General features: G+C 47.4%; 1 protein-coding gene and 1 long non-coding RNA gene across 28 annotated transcripts in view; one reads left to right on the forward strand and one right to left on the reverse strand.

Annotated features, from left to right (window-relative positions):
* Nucleotides 1–13,581, reverse strand: part of CAMK2G (calcium/calmodulin dependent protein kinase II gamma) — a 111,368-nt gene extending 97,787 nt beyond the window's left edge. For 15 of the 27 annotated variants that reach the window (XR_013953051.1, XR_013953052.1, XR_013953053.1 and 12 more), the window contains exons 1-2: nt 12,947–13,581; nt 11,140–11,234 (exon numbers count right to left, since the gene is read on the reverse strand). Coding sequence is in view for 24 of the 27 variants with exons in the window: in XM_080598106.1 (XP_080454232.1) it covers nt 11,140–11,234; nt 12,947–13,440 (589 nt within the window). In the remaining 3 variants the exon portion in view is untranslated. Of the gene's footprint in view, nt 1–11,139; nt 11,235–12,942 lie in introns of all 27 variants that reach the window. The other 12 variants (XM_080598103.1, XM_080598095.1, XM_080598105.1 and 9 more) reach the window with 1 other exon arrangement.
* Nucleotides 13,582–13,817: 236 nt separating this feature from the next.
* Nucleotides 13,818–20,846, forward strand: LOC308197527. The gene is made up of 2 exons (XR_013953055.1): nt 13,818–13,950; nt 19,510–20,846. It is a non-coding gene; the product is annotated as an uncharacterized lncRNA (long non-coding RNA).
* The last annotated feature ends 246 nt before the right edge of the window (nt 20,847–21,092 follow it).

Here is a 21,092-nt window from a genome sequence, read left to right on the forward strand (position 1 = left end):
GTTAACGAGGCACAATGCGCATGCTTAAAGCTGGGTAACCAGCTCTGCAGGAACACAAACTGCTAGCAGCAGCCGGAGTCACCTGCACTTGTCAGCAGTATTTGATAATGGTTATCAAAAAAGCAAAATACCTCGTTCCCCTTTTTTCACATCTCTGATGCTGAACTCGACTGTCTGGAGAAGACAAGTGTGCCAAGAGAGAGCTCAGCGCTCAGGCTGCTGCTGCGGGAGTGCTTCCACACACAGATGAGCTGACCAATGCTTCACTGCTCTTCCTCATCCGTGTTAAGTGCAAGACTAATTCAGACACAGGGAGGGGGTGGATCATTGCTCAGCACTGATCAGGCAACACTGAAAATTGTAAGCTGGGCAACTTCCTACCAAGCAGTAGGCACAACGCAATATCCTAATCTGCAGAGTTGTCAAAATCCATCCCAGATGACAGTCAAATCAGACAAAGATTGGCAAAGCTGGAAGCCACTTTTCAATACTGCAGTCCAAAAATCAGGAATATTTAAAGTAACACAAGATCTATGAATCACTACTTGGACTTGCACTGAAGAAGCACATCCATCACGCACCAGCTCTCTCTGCACTGGCACTAGTTCTAAACCAAAGCTGTGCAGCTTTAACACTTGTAATCTCTCCGACACAATAGCAACAGAGGACATTTGATACCCAAAGCTTACATGGAGAGGCCCCGAGGCAGGAAAAATAAAACTTAACAGCATACCACCTCTTTGGGCAAAGAGCAGGAAGAAGCCCTGCTTGGCATCACCAGGCTGTACTCGGCATCGGCCTCCAAGAGCCTTCCAGCAAGTCCCTCTGAGTTATGGGACACTAAAGACAACTTCCTTCTTCCACATCTGTTTTTTCTCCAGCCATCCTGGGTGATTTCTTGGCCCATCACCCATGACATGTTATACACTTTGATACAAGGGGAGCGGAAAAAAAAAAAGAGACACATACACATTTTCAGAATGGCAGCTGCACCACTACAGTAGAAATGCTAAGTATATTTGGCAAGCACTGGAGACCAATACAAGAAGAGGTTTAACAGGCTGTTTTCCCTGCAAAAGCTTCCAGGGCACCCATGCTATTTCAAATGTACATCTAATGAGGGCGGCCCAGAGAAAGGGACTGTCCCCTGTGAAGTCACATTTCAAGGCAGGTGTATGACATCAGGCCTCTAGCAACAAGCACACCAGCTGGTCCAACACACCTCCCAGAGCAGCAGGAGCTTCACATGCTGGCTGTATTCTGCTGCCCAGATAAGGAGACCCCTCACCCAGAAGCAAGACCAACTGCACACTCCTCTGGGACACCCAGCACATTTGGAGTGAAGCAACAGTTTCAAGCAATTATCTCTTTTAAGAGAGAAGTCACAGTAAAACTCACCCTCTGAGCTACCTTATGCGCCGTCCCACCTGGAGAAAGAGGAGGGCGCAGAGGAAGGAAAACAGGGTGCACTTGAATGTAAAGACTTCTAGCTCTTCTCCCTCCCTTTTTCACCTCAGACTTCAGGCTGTAGCACCAGACCGTTTCTCCTTCTCTCACTGCTCCCCTGGCACTGAGAAATGCCCATCCTCCAAAGGAGCACTGTCTTCATCACCAAGAAATGACAGCTCTCTCTTCACGGCTGTCACTTACCAACTGGCCTGCTGGAGGTGGCACGGGAATGGCAGAAGATAAAGCGCCTCCAGATGCTGAGTTACAGCACCAGGCAAGCTGCAGCCTACCCCAGCTAACTCGCACGCCTGCAAAAGAAGTGCAAGTGAGGGAAGGGAAAAACATCCCTTCCACAGGCTTTTGGCAACTGCCTTCAGAGCCTTAACATCCTTGCTCTCACTCACAGCCCTAATTGACAAGGGCTTAAAAAAACCCATTCCCACTTGGGCTACTGGGAAAGACCTGTACGATTAATTTTGATATATATTAATTGCTCATTTCATAAATAAATATTTTAGGTAAGCTGAAAAAGCCTTTCTGGAGAGAAACTACCTTTAATTACTGCAATTCTGCAGGCAAACATTTTAGGCTCATAAGTGTATTGTTGACCAGAAGTTCATGGGGCAAGGCCACGTCAGTCTCTCCCAAGGCAGACTGCAGCAAGGCACCCTGCTAATTTGCAGTACTGCCAACTACCACGTGGCACCACCTTGAGCTACAGGGCAATGAGATTTTGAGAGCCATGGGCAGACAGCCCCATCACCAGCTCCTTGCTCCCCAGCCAACCCCAGGTCACTGACATGGCCAGGACCAGTCCATACAGCAGTCACACAGTGCGGACAAAGCAGCATGTAGGGCCTTTTGCATCAGACACTTTCAGTGACAGCAGCCTTGCATTTCCAATACCACTCGTGCAGGCTTCACGTTCAATAGCCTGAAACCTGCAGGCAACAACAAAACTTGATGACTTGCACCAACCCTGATGTGGAAAAGCTCTGGGCACAAGGTAGGCAAACAGAGCTATTTGTTAGTATAAGGGAACACTAAAAGGGGCTGATTAAAAAAAAAAAAAAAAAGACTTCTCGCACTTCTAACCTTTCATCTGCCAAAATGATGCAAATACTGCCAACTCATCCAGTAAAGCAGGATGCGTTCACGCCCGCTTCAACAAGGGAATCTGTCTGAGTAGTGTTACCCAGAGTTTAATTTGACGCTTATGGGCACGGACTGCAGGAGGAATGTCAGTGCTCGTCTCCTCCCTGCCATCCCAGCGACTCAAGGGTAGCGAGCCTGTTATTTCTCACTAGGATGCTGTCCTTTGTTAATACTTCATCACCCACCCTCCTCCCCTCTCTCCACTCCTATGAGAAAGTTTAATCCTTTGGCTCACATGCATCTGGTAAATTTTTCAGTCCCTGTTTGCCACTGTCATCATGGCAACAGCCCCCAGAGATAAGGCAGCAGCTCTGCCACAGCAGGCGCGCTGCCGCTCCCAGGCCTGCCTGCCATTGAGCGCCCAGCTCCGCGGGCCTGCCAAGGGCTCTGCCCGCTCCCAGGCTCATCTTTGTGGGCACCTTCCTTCCCCAGAGATGCATTTGCATTGTTTTTGTTTTTCTTTCAAATTAACTTCGTCTTCGTTCCCACAATGCCTGCTCCCTCTCAGCTCAATTTCTGGGACTCTGACAGATTCCTGTTAACAATAGCATTTCTAAAGGAGAAGCTACCTCGGCAAAAAGGATCGTGTGTTTAGCAGCCAAAGCACCTCTGGCTTCTAGCAAAGAGAAGAGGTTGGCTAGCCCCTTTCTCAGGAGCACAACACAAACCCGGCCTCGTCCCAGCGTCTCCAGCCACAGGACACATAAGACAGCCCAGAGCAGTGGTGCCTGGAAGACAGCGAACTCAAGATGGGAACTTGGGACTGAAGCAGCAGAGCAGCGGGTCACCACTTCCGAGAGCTATGTAACTCATGCGCTCAAGAACATAACGCAAAAGTGCTGAGAGTACAGTATCACATCTACACACACATGCGCGTTCTCTGAAAGGTCATTGTATTTACTCAACTCATCTCACAGATGGGGAATTCGCCTCCTGCCTCTGCCAGAACAGAGCGAGACAGACTCTGACACACGGAGCAAAGGCACACTTATCTCCTCCTTTCTTGACCCCATCGTAAATAGGCAAGGTGTAGCAACCAGCCCTCCTGACACCCCTAAGCTATCCTCAGACGTGTCAGGAACTCGCCACTTGCACCAACAACCAGCTTCCCCAGTCCACTCTTCTAAAAGGTGAGAGCAACAGGGATTCTGCAATATTCGCCGGGAGGGAAGGACGAGGATAAAGCAGCAACACTGAAGGTAGGTCTTCAATCAAAGCCTCATGGATTACTAGAACTACTATTAATTGATCCATGTCAGAAAACTGAACAGTCAAAATAAGCACAAAACTGAAACAGAAATGAAAAGAGAACTGGAGAAAACCGGTGGAAAAAGTTACAGGGAGTCAAAATCTTAAAACTCATTTTCCCCAGAAGGCTAAACCTATGTCCCACTGATCTTCAGCTACCCTCAGTGGTGAGAATGCTGATTTCTAAGACGCTGCCAGCCCATTTCTTCAGTAGCATTCTGCCACTCTTCTCCAGAAATCCTGTAGGCAGCCACACCACAACACTTGGGCAGCCGTAGCAGCAGCATGTAGTGACATTTAAATAGACAGTAAATGTAAGAAGGTAAATAAAAGGAACCTGCAGTCAGCCTCGCTCGCAGGACCTCATGTTTTGGAGCATTAAGCTTATTGTCCTAAGGGTCAGCAGCAACAACAGCTTTTGAAGTTACGGTTTGACATTTCCTCCATACATTAAAAAGTCCTGTGAGCACCTCAAAATTAAGTACATATTAGCTCACCAGAAAGCAATCACCATGCCTGCACCCACCTCTGCTTTCCCCAAAATTGCTGCTCTAAGGAGTATTGCAGGTAAACATGGCAAGGTGAAATACTCCCAATTTCTTTTTACAACATGCACGGCTTATTTCCTCCACTAAGGATCCTGGCTGCCAGCTGACATCACCCTCTCCCCCCAGCCAAGCCAACAGCAAGAGTTCACTCTGCAGTCAAACACTGGCAAATTAACATGGGATTTGGTAAAGCCTGTCGTCTTGGTGAAAACTTGGAGGTTTCAAGAACAGAAGAAAGTCAGGAAAAAGAATCTACCACATCTGGAACTCCAAAACAGGTGACATGAAGGTATTAATGAAAGGGGGGGCGATGCCTTGGTTTTAAGGGTAGCAAGGCAAATAGATGGTGCTCAAAGGTGGCAGAGTGAAGAGAGATTTCATGTTCTATTAGCATGCCTCCCTTTTAAAAGTGGTCCTCACCCAATTTACAGGGTCAAAAATAATTATTCAAGGGACTGGAATGGGACACGGTTGCCATAGTCTTCTCTTGAAAACAGTTGTGTAAATAACCTGCCATTTTTTGGAGACTTAGGGGGTAAAAAAGCAGCAATTTCTTTATGATCCATGGACAGGTCCTCGCTGGCAGCGATGGTTTTAGCACTGCCCAGAGAAGGATTCAGGGAGGCTGTGACATTTCCATGCTACACTCCAAAGGCAGTAACAACAACCACCACCACCATCTCTTGCACTGGACCCTGCTTACAAGGGATTCAGGCAGCTCTCCCTGCCCCAAATATCTCCAGTGTTTCACCATCCTGCTCTTCGCTTGCAGGACACCTGGAAATATGTCCATCACGGCTCGCTGATCAGGGTAAATGCTCTAGAGCCGAGGGCTTCGGGACACGTGCAGGAATTAGTCTAATCACTTCTCTGCCTCACGTAAATCCAGGTTATACTGGGAAAACAAGAAACCTGACTCTCTCGCCAAGCCCCTTTCCCCAACCTCACTGCTGCTCTAGGAGCTCCTGCCCAATCTGGGTGCCCACTGCCCCCCCTCCTCATTGTTAATGCTGGAAATTTAATACTCAATGTGACCACACAGAAGACAGACACGAGCTGAAATCCTGTCTGTTCTGTTCCAGCTCCTTTATAAAATATACAGCGTAAACTGAGAGGCAACCTGGGTTAACCCCACCTATCACTGAAATCCACAGAGGGAGGAAGCCAGCTTCTGGCCACAGCGAGCCCCAACAAAAGCCCAGGTGCTCTGCCACACCATTTGCCACACTGGGGCAAGCGAGGAGCCAAGCAGACCCTCAGCATCCCCCCGCTTCCACCCCACTTCCAGCCCAAGGTCAGGGTCCCTCCTGTTCTCCAAGCACGCCTCAAGGGAAACGTCCTCCAGTGCCTGCTGCCTGAGCCCCTCTCCCAGGCAGTGCTGCTTGCTGCAGGGGGAGGTGCAGGGCTGCAGCTTACAACAGCACGGCAGCCCCCTCCTCCCTGCTCCCACCCTGCCGCCCCACGCATATGTACTGCGGCTCAGAGCAGAGCAGTTTGACCACTTGCTCTCCATGCATCCACCCGACGCAGCGATTACCCCTCGGCACCCCTCTCAGCAGTGCTCTGCCCCTTGCCCCCAGCCTCGCACAGCCCCCACCACCAAGGGGGACCTCCACAAAAATCCCCATCCATCACGGCAGCTCCTCAGCTCCTCTGCTACGTGCTCCCCAAGCACAGCATCTCCCAGCCTGCTCGCAGGCAGGAGAGGGCAGGAGGAAGAGGAGGAGGAGCGGGGGCACAGCAAAGCACTCTGTGCTGGGTCTAAGGCCCCCCAGTAGGAAGGGCAGCTCCCTTCCCCCACCAAATGACCAGACCTGATTTGGCTGCTCAGCAAGTACGGCCAAGAGGACACAGCTTGATTTGCTGCCCTCTGCAAGAAAGGACGTTTGTCCCCAGCCTACAAATACGCACAGCCAGAGGACACCTCTCACAGGACACTTCCACCCGAGTTGGGATTTGTGCTCAGGCTGCCTGCAAGCAGCGTGCAGGGCTCCCCGCGCTGCTGCACGGAGCCGGCATGCCAGGCTGCAGTGCAGCACTGCTGTGTGCCGCTCCTTCAGCCGGGTAGGCTGTGACTCACAGTGGACTTGAAAGCTGCCAGTCACAGGAGCAGCCCGAGAGTCCTAACCTGAACACAGGCAAGAGCATAGACAGAGCATATCAAAGCAGAGGTTGGCGACTGATGCTGCTCAACTTTCTTTGCAGCACACAACCTCAGTGTTTCAGCGGCCAGGGAAGCTACCACTGACATCTCCAACAAAACACACTAGAAAGCCCAGGTCAACAACCACTCTGGATCTGAAAGCCCAGGACAAGAGAGCTGTGTGGAAAAAAAAAAAAGGCTGAATTAAAACTGTAAAGAGCGCTTTTTCCTGGTGAGATTTGATACACAAAAGTAATTCCCTGCTCTTCCCACAGTCCACATAATCTCCTAGAGGAACAACAAAAAATAACTGAGTAGACTGCAAATTTTGATCTCACTTACAAATTTGTAAAGATTTTAAGCAGGGAGAGATTCCACCCCTTTATTCCACAGGCAAGAGCAAAGACACAGCAGGGAGAAAGAAGGGAAGAGGTCTAACTTCCAGAACAGCTGCTTTTAAGTTTTTCTTCAAAAGATATCACTTACAAGAGTTGAAAGACACAGATTTTTAGCAGTAAAGAAAATTTAACAATTGAGGTAACACACAAAGAATTCTCCCCCCACTCCCCACAAAAAGGGGCCACAAATGCTGTCGCCCTACACCTGCTGGTAGGCTCACTACGTGCAGTTTGGTATAAACAACGTCCTATGAATTATCACAGGAGAGAACTCTGCCTACTTATTTCCAGTGCAGGACAATCCCATAAAATACATTCAGGATGCTTGCTCTCAAAACAAGTGATAACTGGGGTTTCCGTCACCAACCCAAGGAAACTTACTCCATACCAAAGGCGCTAATACTGGAGAGTCAGATCCCAGACATTTCCCAGCTGCTACTGAAGCTACTGCTCCTCTCTTGATCCTTTTGACCACTGCAAGTTATTTTAGTTGATCTGAAATTCATTGCTGCCCACAATCTGAAGCTTCATTTGCTACAGATTTTCATTCTCAAAACTTCCAAAAAATTACCGATATTACTTCTGTCTGCCCATAGCTCTGGTAAAAGCCTGGGCGTTCAGTCCCATAGGAATTCCAGATGACTGAGGAAATACGCATTGTATTTCCCCCATGTGTAATAACCACTGCTCTTATACATCAATTGAATGCTGACTAAGGTAAAGTCTGCTTCCTCTCCCTTTTCTGCAAGCATTTGGCCCCTATTTACTGTTAAAGTTCTTGGCATATTCTTCACCAGACAGTCTTAAGCATCAACACAGTATCAACACAATAATACCAAATACTTCATTAAAGCCCAAGTATGAATTTTAATCTAGACCAGCTCTGATTAACATGATTTAATAAAAGAGAGAACAGACTTCAGAAAATCATTGACGAAAAAGAAACAAGATATTCTCCTCTCAACATCTGACTTCGTCTTTTCCTATCTTACAAAACATTTTACTAGACTGAAGTTGTTACGACCACTCTTCACAGAGAGTGGCACCGCATTCATCCTCCTTGCTTTCAGGCACAAGCCCTGTAACAACACCAAACCTCTTCAACTCCTCACTGCTTTGAGAGAACAGTTTGACAAACATGCCAGGTAATACAGAACCCTCTAAATGCACACAATTCGTCCTCAAGTGTTCCTCTTCCTCCTTTTCAGCTACATGCACCAAGCTATTCAGCATTTCCCAGTCCGCTATTATTTCTTCACCAAGAGCCTTGAAAAATAAAGGTAACAAGTACTGTGAAAGGAGATTGAGGCTTTGTTACCATTGCCCTGGACAATCAAAGGAAGCACTGCAGTAGCAAAACCTCCACAAGGCCGCAACGGGCCATAATCCTCACCAGCAGCAAGGCTCTGGCTCTTGGAGCAGCAGTTACTACGTCAGGTAGGTTCAGATTCTGCTAGAGAAGGCACAAAATCTTAGATCTAGCAATGCTTAAGTTGGAGAGGGGCAGCGCCCCCCCACATGAGGAAATACTCTGGCGCTGTGACCAAGCCCAGAAGAAAACCCTTCTGCGGCAGGCTGGTCGGGAGGGTGGGTTAAGGCCCGCAGCAGACCAGCTGGGCACGCAGGGAGCCCCGTGCGTGTGTCCTGCCAGGCAGAGACGTGGCCTCCCCAGGGAGAGGTGCCAGCTCTGGGAAAGAAAGCATCAGGCAACGTATAGCCAGGGTACTGCAGATTTAACGCCGTAATTCTCCCCATGGCAGACAGCTTTCTAAAATGCCATTCCCCGAGACTTTCATTTTCAGGCTGCTGAATCAAATCTCTAATCACTGATTTACAGCTGCAACGTCCAAACAGCATGCATTTTTCCTTCAATCCTTTAAAGCCCTGCTCCAAGGTGAATTCACTAAGTTGCTATCAAGGCATTTGGTTTCTTCTTGTACTAACCTCTCGTGGCATCGGTGAACACAGCTGGAGTAACTGAGGAAACCATATATTCACCCGAAGTCACCGGCCACTTTTAACTGTAAACAGATTCTTTACTCCTCACTTAGACTTGAAGAAAACCTGATCAATTACTACTTCTTTCTGACACTCTTCTGTATTACCAGAAACATACAGTTCATTTCTTGGCTCACCCCACACCTTCACTCCAACTAACCAATACTTTCATAAGGAAATCATTGCCAACTGCCCCAAGTTAAGAAGCTGAGGACCAGATTAGCATCCTCAATGTATTTCATTTACAGGAAGGTATGAGATATAGAAAGCAAGTAGTAGATCAGAACATGGTCTGTATTCATCCACATTTACTTTTCCTACTTCCTGGATCATAAAACTGTCATCACCTTACCACAAAAAAAAATTAGGATCTATATATTGCTCCCTCTGTAACTCATTAGGTGCTCAAACACAAACTGTCTCAATCAGTTCTGCTACTTTGGGGTTTGTGCTAGTATGTTTCTGAATTGTTTCAATTCTATTAATCCCACAGTTTTCCACAGTTCTCTTATCTCCAGAGTTAATTTCAACATCACCTCCTTTGTACGAAAACAGCTTCTCCTTTGCAATCAGTTTATCAAGCCACCCTCTCCTCTCTCAGCAGGCTTGTGCCCACTAACACTGAGAAGATGGCTCTCCTGAACTTTAGCCCTCACTACAGGATGGTCAGAGAACACGGCAAGGAGAACACGGCATTAGCAGATGTCAACAAAGCAAAACCACCCTCCAAACCTCCCCCAGACCAAGTTGAATTAATTCTAGGTTCAAAAGATTGGATATCCCACCTGCATCGGTAGTGACTTCACCTGACCAGGAAGGGAACACCAATTCACAAGGGATCTGCTGCTACTTCCTAAATGATCCACGGCTACACTGGTTGGTTCCCAACATGACTTCACTCAGGCGACACACTGATGATTGTCACGTATTTGTACCTCCGCAAGTCACAGGGATGAGGGGTGGGGAAAAATCAGCCTTCTCATCACAGCACCCTCTACTTCTGATACTGTTTCTCCACGTAAATAGAGTAAACAAAAGTTCTTTACTGTTCTTTAAGCAATCTTATACTCTTATCATCACATTTCATATTCTGGCACGAGGGAGAAGGCATATCCTATTTTTCCTCTTTTGTAGGGATCGAGCAAAATATTCTCCACTTCTAAATCATTTATAAAGATCACTTGCCTCCTCCTCCTGCCTTATTTTCATTTCTCAGCCAACCCCCCTGATAATCCATCTATTCAGCTAGCAAGGCACACAAGGCCTAACACATCTATTTTGTCAAATCTGAAAGGCCTCTAAGGACCAAAACCTTCTAGAAACAGTCTCTTCTGGCATCTCAACTTGTTGCACTCTGTTTTCAGCATCTTTTACTGCAATTCGATTTCTCTCATTCTCTCCAATAGGCTCCCTATCCCCAAAGCAACTTTAACCCCTGCAAAGGATTCCCTCCACACTCGAAGATACACACTCCCTACATACTAGAATATACAGTACCCTTTGCACATACGCACATCCCCAGAAATCAGAAGTCCAACAGCTTGGGGAAAAACTTAAGTTTTTTTCTCTCTTCTTAAAAATACAGTCAGCTTTTTCAGCTTTAGGAAACCCTGGCATTGAGGAAAGCAAACATTACTTGTTTTACTTCACTGAGAAGTCAAATTTGCAAGGGTTACCTAGCCAGCCAAATTCTGCCTTTGAAGGCAAACTCGTTAATTCCCAAACCCACCACATTTAACTACAACATGACAGGAGCAAGGTACATAGCATTCATACTTAAAGAAAAAAACAACAAAAACAACAACAACACATATCTGTTCAGGTAAGACAGATCTCCTAGGCAGAAAAAGCATTCAGCAAAATCACTCCAGAACACTTTTCTCTATCTTGAGTGATCTGAACACACACACCAAGATAAGCTTTCTATAAACCTACCTCTAGCTCAGCTTGCAGGAGAAAGATCCCCAAAAGAAAAGACAACGTAACTTCACAAAGTACCCACTTCCAGACACAGGAATTTTTCTATCCTCCCATGCTAACCTCCTTTTAATCTGGTATTTGCCACATAACTCAATTACTTTGTAAGAAACAAATAGTGACCCAGACAAACAACTCCAGATCCCTTAAACTTATTACAGCTCCAACTGCAGTGAAGTATTTTCTATTAATAAAAGGAACAAGAGTAGATTTAGACACTAACCTCTGGCTGACAGTTTTTTGGTGTTGATGATTTTTGCAGCATATTCCTGTGATGAATTTTTCTTTACACATCTGCGGACCACAGAGAAGGCTCCCCTAAAAGAAAAATAAAGAGGATAGGCGCTATGAAACTGAAAATAAGAATGCAACACCAGCAGTTTCTATCCCCAGAGTGGACTAGATTACGGATAGCACAGAAGACATACAGAGGAGGGAATCCGATGGACAGTGCATGCTGTCTGTTCAGCAAATAAACCCTAGTATATACAGTACTCCAACACCCACCTGAAGCCCCCTCAAGCCCCCTCACAGACAGACCAGCGAGAACAGGGAGGGGGATCATACGGGCACAGAGACAGAACACGAGGGGACTGATGAACGGAAGACAAGCAGCCCAGAACGACGCCGCAAACACCAGCCGTGAGTCCATCTCCCAAAGACAGCATCCCTCATGGGTACATCAGACAACTTGGACTCATTTCGCCCATGTTCAAGCGCTAGCTCTGCCACAAAATCCCTGCAACACTTGGCAGAAGTTACTGCTCTTACAGCTGTCTACCCACTTGCAAAATGGGGATAAGCATGTACCTAGTAATGAAGTGAGTAGGAAGCTACGAGGCTTCGTACATTTTCTCAAGCTGGAACTATTGATATTATTACAACTACTCCAAAGAGCCACTCGGAGAAGAGGTCTGAGAGAGAGGGAAGAAGGATTTCTGTGAGGAAAAAAAGAGATAATACAACAGAGACCAAGGTGAAAAGATAGGGACTCAAAATCTACAGGATTAAACAGATAAGCGCTTAAAAGAGGTCCCTTCTGTAAAAAGAACAACAAAAAAAAAAAAGAAAACAGGGTGGGAAAAAGAGAAACAACTGGCTTTACAGGATAGGTTCGGAATGGGGAAAAGGACAAATAAGAGAAAGCTGGCAGAAAACTCCAAGTTCTTTTAGAACAGGAACGTGAGCCCACGTCCATGGACAAATGTACGTATTGACACTATAAGGAACGGGCACTGAAGCTGCACAAGGGCCCCAGAAGACAGCTAGCCCTACAGACCGCCTGCAATAGCTCGAGTCCTCCCGACACTGCAGAGTCCTGCCTTTCTCTCCCCTTCCTCAACCTCTGCCTACAAACCAACAAGCAGCGCCGAGAGCACGGGGCCCGGGGTTGGCGACACACAGCTGCGGCAGCGTGGGGACGGATGGGGACACCGGGGAGCGGAGATGCAGCAGAGCCCGGCAGTTGGTGCAGGAAGGGGGGGGGGCAGCAGCAGCACCCAGGGAGGCACCGTCCCCATAATCCCACCCTGCCGGCCGCTGCGCTGCTCTGCTGCCCCTCGGGGTCCCCCTGCAGAGCCCCGTCCTAGGGCGCAGCGGCTCTGCCAATGCAGAGACAAGTGCGGAGGGAGGAAGGAAGGGAGGAGAGGGAGGGAAAAGCGCTGTGCAGCAGCACCTGGTCCTTTCACAGGGACGAGGAAGTGGGGACTAAAGCATCGCGGAGCGGCAGCCGAGGCGCCGCGTCCCAGCTGAAGGGAAAGGCACCGTGCGGCGGCAGGGGAGAGGCGGTGCGGGGAGGAGAAGGGGCAGCCGCTCCTGGGGAGGACGAGGGGGAAGAGAGGAAGTCCCGGGCTGCAACAGGAGCGCGCAGCCCGGGGCAGACTGCGGGGACACCTTCTCCTGCAGCCGGGGGGCTCGGGGAGCAGGATCAGAGCTCGGCGGCTCATCCTCCTCCTCGTCGTCCTCCTCCAGCCGGGACGCGGCCCCGGGGCTGGGCGGGTGGCGGGGCGCGCAGCGGGCTCCGTACTTGCCGAGCTCCTCGTAGAGCTGGTACTCGTCGGTGAAGCGGGTGCACGTTGCCGTGGTGGCCATGTTCAGGCTGCGGGAGGCTCAGCGCCGCTGGGGCATGGGGCAGGGCGGCCGAGACGAGCCGTGCCGAGCCGTGCCGTGCCGTGCCCGCTGCTCGGCGGCCCCCTCTCCCTGCCGGCTGTGCGGGGCGCCGCGGGCTCCCCCCGCCGCCGGCTGGGCGCTCCCCGCTCCGCCGTGCACAGTCACCGCTCGCCGGGGAGGGGAAGGAGGCTGAGCCTGGCCAGCACCGCGAGAACTCGCTCGGAGACACCCCGCGCCGGCCCCCTCCTTCCCTCCCTTCCCTTCTCTCCGCCGGCCGCGGCCCCGGGGTGTGGCCGCCGGGGGCGCTCCGGGGCGGCACCGCCCGGCCGGGGGAAGCGGGGCTGCAGGGGGGCGCCCCGGGAGGAGCCCCTCCTCGCCCGGCCCCGGGGATTCGCGGCCGGGAAACTTCCTGCATGCGGCGGGAGGGAAGGGGGTGCTGTCCCCGCTGCAGGGAGGAGGAGAAGGAGAGGAAGGAAGGCAGCGGCGGGCAGCCCCAGGCCGCCCTTGCCCCTGGAGGGAGGGAGAAGCCAGAGGCCGAGTCCCGAGGGGCCGCCGGGGGGCGGCCGGAGCGGGGTGGGGATGGCAGCGGGACACGTGGGGCAACTCCAGCCCAGAGCTGCGGGAGGGAACCGAGCCGCCCCCGGTGCGCCCCGCAGAGCGCACTGCCTGGCAGCGCTGCCCGCAGCGCCTTTCTGAGCAAGTTTGTTTTCGCCTCTTGTTCGAGTGAGCCTGGCTCGGTCTGAACGCTCGCCAAATCTGCTTAATGTGCAGGTTTATATAGGGCAGCCGCTGATCCAGGCGCGAGGGAAGGACGGCTCCGGCCTCTGCTGCGCCCCGGAGCGCAGGCTCTTTTCCGAGCAGAGACAGATGATCGTGCTGTAAGCCAGGAGCAGCATTAAACTGATCTGCAGATGAAAAGTATTGTGTAAGTACCATGCATTACCGCTCTATAACTGGACTGGGAAAGCGTCGTGTTATTCAATCACAAAAAGCAGCGACGGCATCCATCAGCATCCCCCCCTTGCCCTCCACCTCCAGGTTAAAGGCAGCCGGCCCGGTGCTGCAAAGCCTGCACCTAAGTGATGCGGCGGGTAAAAACTCAAGCAGCCTATGCAGAAAGTAGATAGCAAAAGTAGGGCAATACAACAGTAATGCTACAACAAAGCACTTCCAGAAAGTGATTATGAAACAACAGCGTTCTGTGTCTTACACCATACCGGCACTTAAACCTGGAAACCTGCTGACCCAGTAGGATAAGTCAGGGAACCAACAAATGACCTAACCAACAGGTGCCAACCTCTGGGTGTAATTAGCGCTGAGCTAAAGCTGCTCTGACAGCCTCATTCAGTGGCCCATCAGTTTCTCAGAGAAGAGCTGCAGATGAGGAAGAAGGCAGTCTGACTAAGCCATGGGAGCAATCAGCTAGAAGCACAAACCCCAAGTGGGAGATCCTAGAGGAGGTGGTGGTGGCCAGCATCACTGATGCACAACCTGCAGTGCGCCTCCACTGTCCACAATTAAATTCTCTTTGTTGGGCAGGAAAGGCGAGCTGTTAAGTTTGTGATGTGGTTGCACCAAGCGATGCAGTCAGATAGGCAACCAAGTCCCCGATGTAAAATTGCATGGATGCACCTGACACAGGACTGTACTCCACTCTTTGGCTATTCCTACCCACAAAAATTGAGGGGCGGACATTTAAGACCAGATTTTAGCACAGTGAGCAGCCAGAGGGAGAGAATGTAAGCTTTTGTGTATTTGGCCTGTGTTCCTACAAAGTAAGGAAAGATGACGAAGATGGGAGGTTGTGCAAGGCACCACAAAGAAGTACAGCAACAGGAGAAGTTTACCTAAAGATACGCGTGAACACAAGTGAGACTCTGCCAGTCCGAGCATATGCTCCCAACAGTGCGGGCAGTAGGCAGGGAAGAAGACATTCACCACCAGAAAAGGCCGCACGTTTCTTGTTGACTCATGAAGAAAGAAATGCATAGAAGTGGGAAGATTTGTAATTCTTAGGATTTAACTGGGACCTGGTAAAACAAATAGCAGATGAGACAGTTACAGTACGAGACAAGAAAGGATGCATAACAGAAAAAATAAAAACCCAGGGTGGGACATGTAGAAACAGAAATAAAAAAGTGTTAGATGCTTAAGTTCCTTCAAAATGTGTTTCAATGCCACCCACTGAAAGACTCTAAAGAAGTCTGACGACGTTATTATCTATGCACTTTACCAGACGCTCAACTAAAGGCAGCTCCTGCCCTAGAGGACTCCTTGGATATGTTTTTGTTTTTAAACTTGAAAACTGTTTAACTGGACCCAAAGACTGTTCTGGGGAAAAGGCACCCCATGGTATTTAAGAAGCCCCGAATGCAGAGGTCTCATAAAAACATGTAAAACATAAAAAGAGGGAGACAGAAGAGGAAGTTTCTAATCTTGAAGTGTTACAAGGAAAAGTAAAGTCTGGAGATAAGAAAGGGGACAGAGAAGCAAGAGTGGAAAGAAAAGCTAACCATGTGTTATGCATAGCAAGCGCTATAGGAACAGATTGCTAACCGAGAAACTTGTGTGAAGTGAGAAGTGGGATATAAATTGAGTGACAGACTTGATTAAACCAAGTATTGAGTGGGAGACTAAATTACAGGAGTAGAGTTTTCAAAAGGAATGTAGACAAAATGAAGCAGGAGGAGGGGTGGCAATATGGATGAGAGAGTATTGTGTCAACAGGAAGAAATATTGATGTTCTGGCTGACATAGCAGTCTACTCATAGTGAGAATAAAACTGCAAACGGGTGAATCTTAAATGGTGCCAGGGCAGAGCAATGTTGTAGAGACCAGAAAATATATATTTGAACAGCAAGAAACATTTTTAAGAGAGCCTCTGCGCTAGTAATAGGAGATTCAGCTAATGAATAGTAAGAGAGATTCTGACCTCAGTTATGCAGGAATGAAATCTGGAAGTAATGCCTTACTTTTAGTGGGCCAGCTTCAGATTTCACATTAGTGGAATAGCGGTTTTGGTCTCTATCTTTTGAAGTAGCACTGCCTTGCTTATACAGTACACTGAACTGTCAGCGATGTCAGATGTCAGATATGTCAGAGATTAATCTGATTTTAATAACTGGAGCTGAGTAAGAGGCACTAAAGAAAGTAAGTAAAATACAAAGGATTTAATGCAAAGCTGATGGGCATAAATGGACATTTCCTCTGATGTTAATGGATTTTGGATCAGGCCCCATCTGTCCACGGAGCCGAAGGTCAGCTTTGGCATGTTAAAGACTGTCCGTGGGAAGGCAACAACACAAAAGCCTTGGTCTTCAGGGAAGCAGAGTGAAGGGCTACAAAATGAGTTCACAGAAGCTAACTGGAATTCAGCCTGCTGTGGAAAATGGGAAGTACAACGTCAACCTGCTGGAGAAGCTGCACGATAGTGCCTTTCCAGCAACGCTAAATGAGCCAAAGGGCAGCTTGTATCAGTGAGCCAAGCAGAGCAGTTCTGACTGGTGCCAGATATGAAGAGAGGGCGTTAGCAAAAATAAAGGACCTGGAAAGGGTAAGAATGGGTGGAGTTAAAAGGCAGTTTGGGAGGCTGAAAGCAAGAAAACAACAACAACAACAAATGGAATGAGCAGGCATATTTTTAAACATGCGTCCTCTGGTTTTCTGTCATTAACTGAGGGTCCCTCAAGGAATCAAGTCATTTTTATTCCCTCTGCCTCTGCTGTCCGTTGAGAGCAAGTAATTCCAGGGTAGGTTTTATCGCTCACAAGGCACCTACAGGACATGCAACTCAACCTGCCCTGCTCTTACATGGGCTTCCTGGCACTACTACAATGTGGTAACAACTGAAAATACAAAACACTGACACCCCAAGAATTTTATAAAATATTGTATCATCTTAAAATAAGCCTTTTTTGGCAGGTGGAAGGGAAGACAGTGCTAAAATTCCTAACAACTATTTTGCTTCTGACTCTACAGAATGCAGAGTGTTACCTAAATGAAACATAATTTTACCGTGACTGACAATGGACTCACTGTCGTGTATACAGAAAAAATTAACTTATTTTTGTAGGTGATTATTAATGTTGGCTATACAAGATCTCTCTCAAAATAAGCCCCGTCTTAAGCATTTGCTGAATATCTACCATAAAAATCAGGTTCCTTTAATGTGTCTGGTTGTTCTGTTCCTTCCTTCAAAATCAGTTTCATTTGCTACCTCTGAAAAATCATGAATCAAATGAGTCCAAGTGGATTTGTAGGTGTAGTTGACAAAAAGTAGCACACATAGAAGGAAGGATGAAAAGAGATGAACTTTTTTGCCAATGAATATAAAATTTATATTTGAAATAAACAGATTCTAGAGTTCTGGAAAGATACAAACATTAAATTAGCCTATTAGTACAGACTATTCAGCCATTCATCTAGTTTAATGTCTTGTCTTCAGCAGTGACCTATTCCAGATGATAAATGTGAGGGCGAGAGAACAGGAGGGGATGAGAGGAAGACAGAGAAGGAGAAGGGAAAGGAATCAAAACAAGCCAATAAAGAGATCCGTGTAACCCACCTGCATACTGCGCACTACTCAGAGCACGGCTCTCCTCCTGACCCCAACCTGATGATCAAAATATGCCCTGAAGCTCAAGGATTGGTAGCCCTTGTAATTTTGATCCTAGCTTGTGTCAGTACATATGCTATTCTGTTTCATGTCAATGCCTAATCCTTTTTGATTCTTACTAAGCTATTTAAGTCAATAATATCCCATGGCACTGAGTGTCACACGTTAATTACATGGCTCATAAAACATATAACCTGATAGCACTGCAAATTTGTTCTATTTTAATGCCACAGAGTGCTCTCTCCTGTTACGAGGCAGGGTCAGTAGGTATGTCCAAATGGCCACTGTGTTCTGCACATCTCCGCTCCTCAGTGCCACAGGCCTCTGCCTCCAGGGGGTTCAGGCAAAGGAGGGGGCAGCAGTGGGCTGGCAGGCTCTGTGGGCAGTGGGCAACAGCAGCCTCATTTTACGTTTCTCATGAAAGTCCAAGTCCATCCAATACTATCCTGAGCTCTAGGTTAGAAAGTGTGAGCTACACAAGAGATGCCTTTCCAGCCTCCTCTTTAAAACTCTCTTTGCTAGAGAAACACCATAAAACAATGTCTGAATTCTGAGCTGCCGTGTCCACTGGCTGCTCTCATAACTGATCACTTTTACAAAATATGCTTTTATCATTTTTAACTATCCTTTGAAATGTATGAATAGAACTTTGTAAAAAACTCTAGCGAGGATTACAGGTATTACACAAATGTTCTGAGCAACAAGAATGATTTCCTCTACCTCTATCTACAGCAACATTAATAATACCACATTGAAAGAATTTCACGTTTTCGTCCCTATCTTCTTTAAACTGGCCAATGTCAATTGTTAATCAGGTGAAGAGCAGGATTCCTCACCATTTATATGGCAACATGGTCATGTTCTGTGAATTCCCCTAATAATTATCAGTAACTGTAATGGTTAAAATCACCCTCAGATGGCCTTAGCCTCAAAATGTTCCATGTCTGCTATCTCCCTTGGTGAGTGGACGACAGAGAAGCAGATTTTGCTGCTTTATCAGAGCAAATGAACAGATCTGTGTTTCCAGTGCTCAGTGTAGCTTAATACTGTCTAGAAGGCTCTGCTGTCACTGAAGGGTTACAGTGTTGGTATACGATAGTGGGGAAACATCTTGAACATTCATTTGAATATGGCCATCGCCATGGAATGTCCAGGGGCTATTTTAAGATTCACACTGTTTGTTTAAACAGGATTGCGTGACTCTTACGTAAAGGATGAACACAGATTCTCCCTATATCCCAGATATCTCCCCCAACTTAAAATACTGTATGGCATTATACATACGACATACTGAATGGCACTGATTACTGAATGAATACTGGATACTAATGCCCTGTCCTGGGGTGGGGTCTCCCTCTTTTTTTAAATAGTTATCTATTTAAAAATAGATATAGATAGATAGGGGGAAGCGTAATCCTGCAAAAAAAATGATGGATGGACAGTCCTGATGAGCTGAATGCTGTCTTTCAGAGTGTTGAGGAGAATATGCACAAGCAACTCCCTCATTGCTGTGGGTCACCCATAACCAAAAGGAATGAGAAATGAGCAGTGTGGTTTCTGTGGATCAGTCCATCATTGCCTTCTATTGCTACTGCTAAAAAGGGTTCCATTCAGTGCCAGCTACAACAAATTTTGTTTCTTTGCTTTTTAAAATGGAGAGCAGATCACTGTGAAAACTTTCCATTTAACTCTCACCAGGAAAGTCATCATCCCACTTGGCCATTACTAGCTGTTTGAATTCAACTCAAAGATAAACTGCATATATCTCATACTATCAATCTTGTAATTCCTTCCTCTTGTCATCTCAGTTGTATTTATGGCACAGTCCTTGGGGAGATTCTAAATTTTTTCCATGATATTCTCCATTAGGTCTGGATTTAAATGGCTCTAGTTTATTGTCCTGGAATAAGAGTACTAGGAGAGACCTCACAAGCAACTTTTAATCATCCGAGCCTCCTCGACCACTGTGAAGAACAAAGTAGTATACATCCACATCACAAACGTCACTGCCAAAATCAGCATGAACTGGCCCCTCCTGGCTGTCTCAGGAAGTCAACATTTAGAGAGTCTGCACTTTCCTGTCATCACCAGGCAGAAGTCCTTTCAACTCAGGACTAAGGCAGGAAGGGTGTATGTTCATTAGCAATGTCTATGGTGTAAGCACAAATGAAGAGATGCAGAAGCAGTCAGCCTCCAAAGTATTTCACCATCACTTTCACGAGCACTAAACTCTCAAGTAACACCTGTTAACATAAAATACTGGTTTTCGTTTTTTTATTTCTGAATCCTCTTGGTCCAGTGCTTCATCTCCTCAGTTTAAACAGTAACTGTTTAAACATGACCTTGACATTTTTAAAGGAGCCTGTAAAGCCTCTCTGCTGTAAAACAGCCAGATTAGCATTTATGCATAGTTAAAAAAAATAAACGCTTTAACCAAAATTGCCTGAATGTTTATGTGAGGGGAGAGATGGCTCACAGGACTCTTCAAAGAACATTGGCAGAAATTTCCTACCCTGAGTAAAGTAAATTAATTAACACACACATCCTGTTTAACATTAAAAGAAAATCTGGCTCCAAAGAACAATCCAAACGAGAGGGCCTGTGCGTGTTTACAAACACAGCCGGAGCCAACAAATGCAGCAAAAGGGTATCTGGGAACTGCAGCAAAGCCTCCACCTAGTAGCTGGCCTCTCCATTTTCTCCGAGGTTCAGATCTCCCTGTATGTGAGAAAGCATGTAGTGAGAAAGATGGGCCTGAGGTCCCAGCCAGAGCAACAGTAAAGCGGTGATTTACACTCCCCACTAACAGCCACAAAACCTGTGGGAATAAGTGAAGTAAATCACGTTTCACAAAGGGTGAAATGAGGCAGAGAAGGACAGTGCCTCTCGCATGACCCCACAGGCATGCAGTGGCCGAGGGCAGGGCAGAACCCAGGGTGCTCCTCCAGCACGGACAGACACAGGCACTTCCCCACTGATATCGATTTTGGGCACCACTCTGAATTAAATGTGCAGCTCTTGCCAGATTTCTCCCCCAAACTATGCCTTCAGCATGGAGTGCCACTTACAATTAAAAACTCACTAAGCCTTTGTTATGCTCCTGCGACACTTTTATGTGGAGTGGCTGCAAATTTTATTGCTGCTCCTTCTGAGTGTATTTTGCTCTTTGTATCTTGTTAATAAAAGCAAAGTGAAAAAGAAAAAAAGATGGTTCTTGACAGGTTAAAAAAATACATCCACTATCCGTCAGTTTGGGTTGGGATCCCCATTAAGAATCCACCACTGTGAGGCTGCAGTGACACAGACTTCCTGCCTTTGAATGGCAGAAGGCAAATACACCTGACTTTGTGGAAACACAAATATTTGCACATTCACAAGTCCTCAAAAACTTTAAGGAATGTCTATACTGCAGAGGAGGGGTTTATTCCTGTGTTTAATGTCCTCATGTTACA

This window comes from Anser brachyrhynchus (assembly GCF_964034855.1).
Source record: "Anser brachyrhynchus genome assembly, chromosome: 6".
NCBI classification, from domain to species: Eukaryota; Metazoa; Chordata; class Aves; order Anseriformes; family Anatidae; genus Anser; species Anser brachyrhynchus.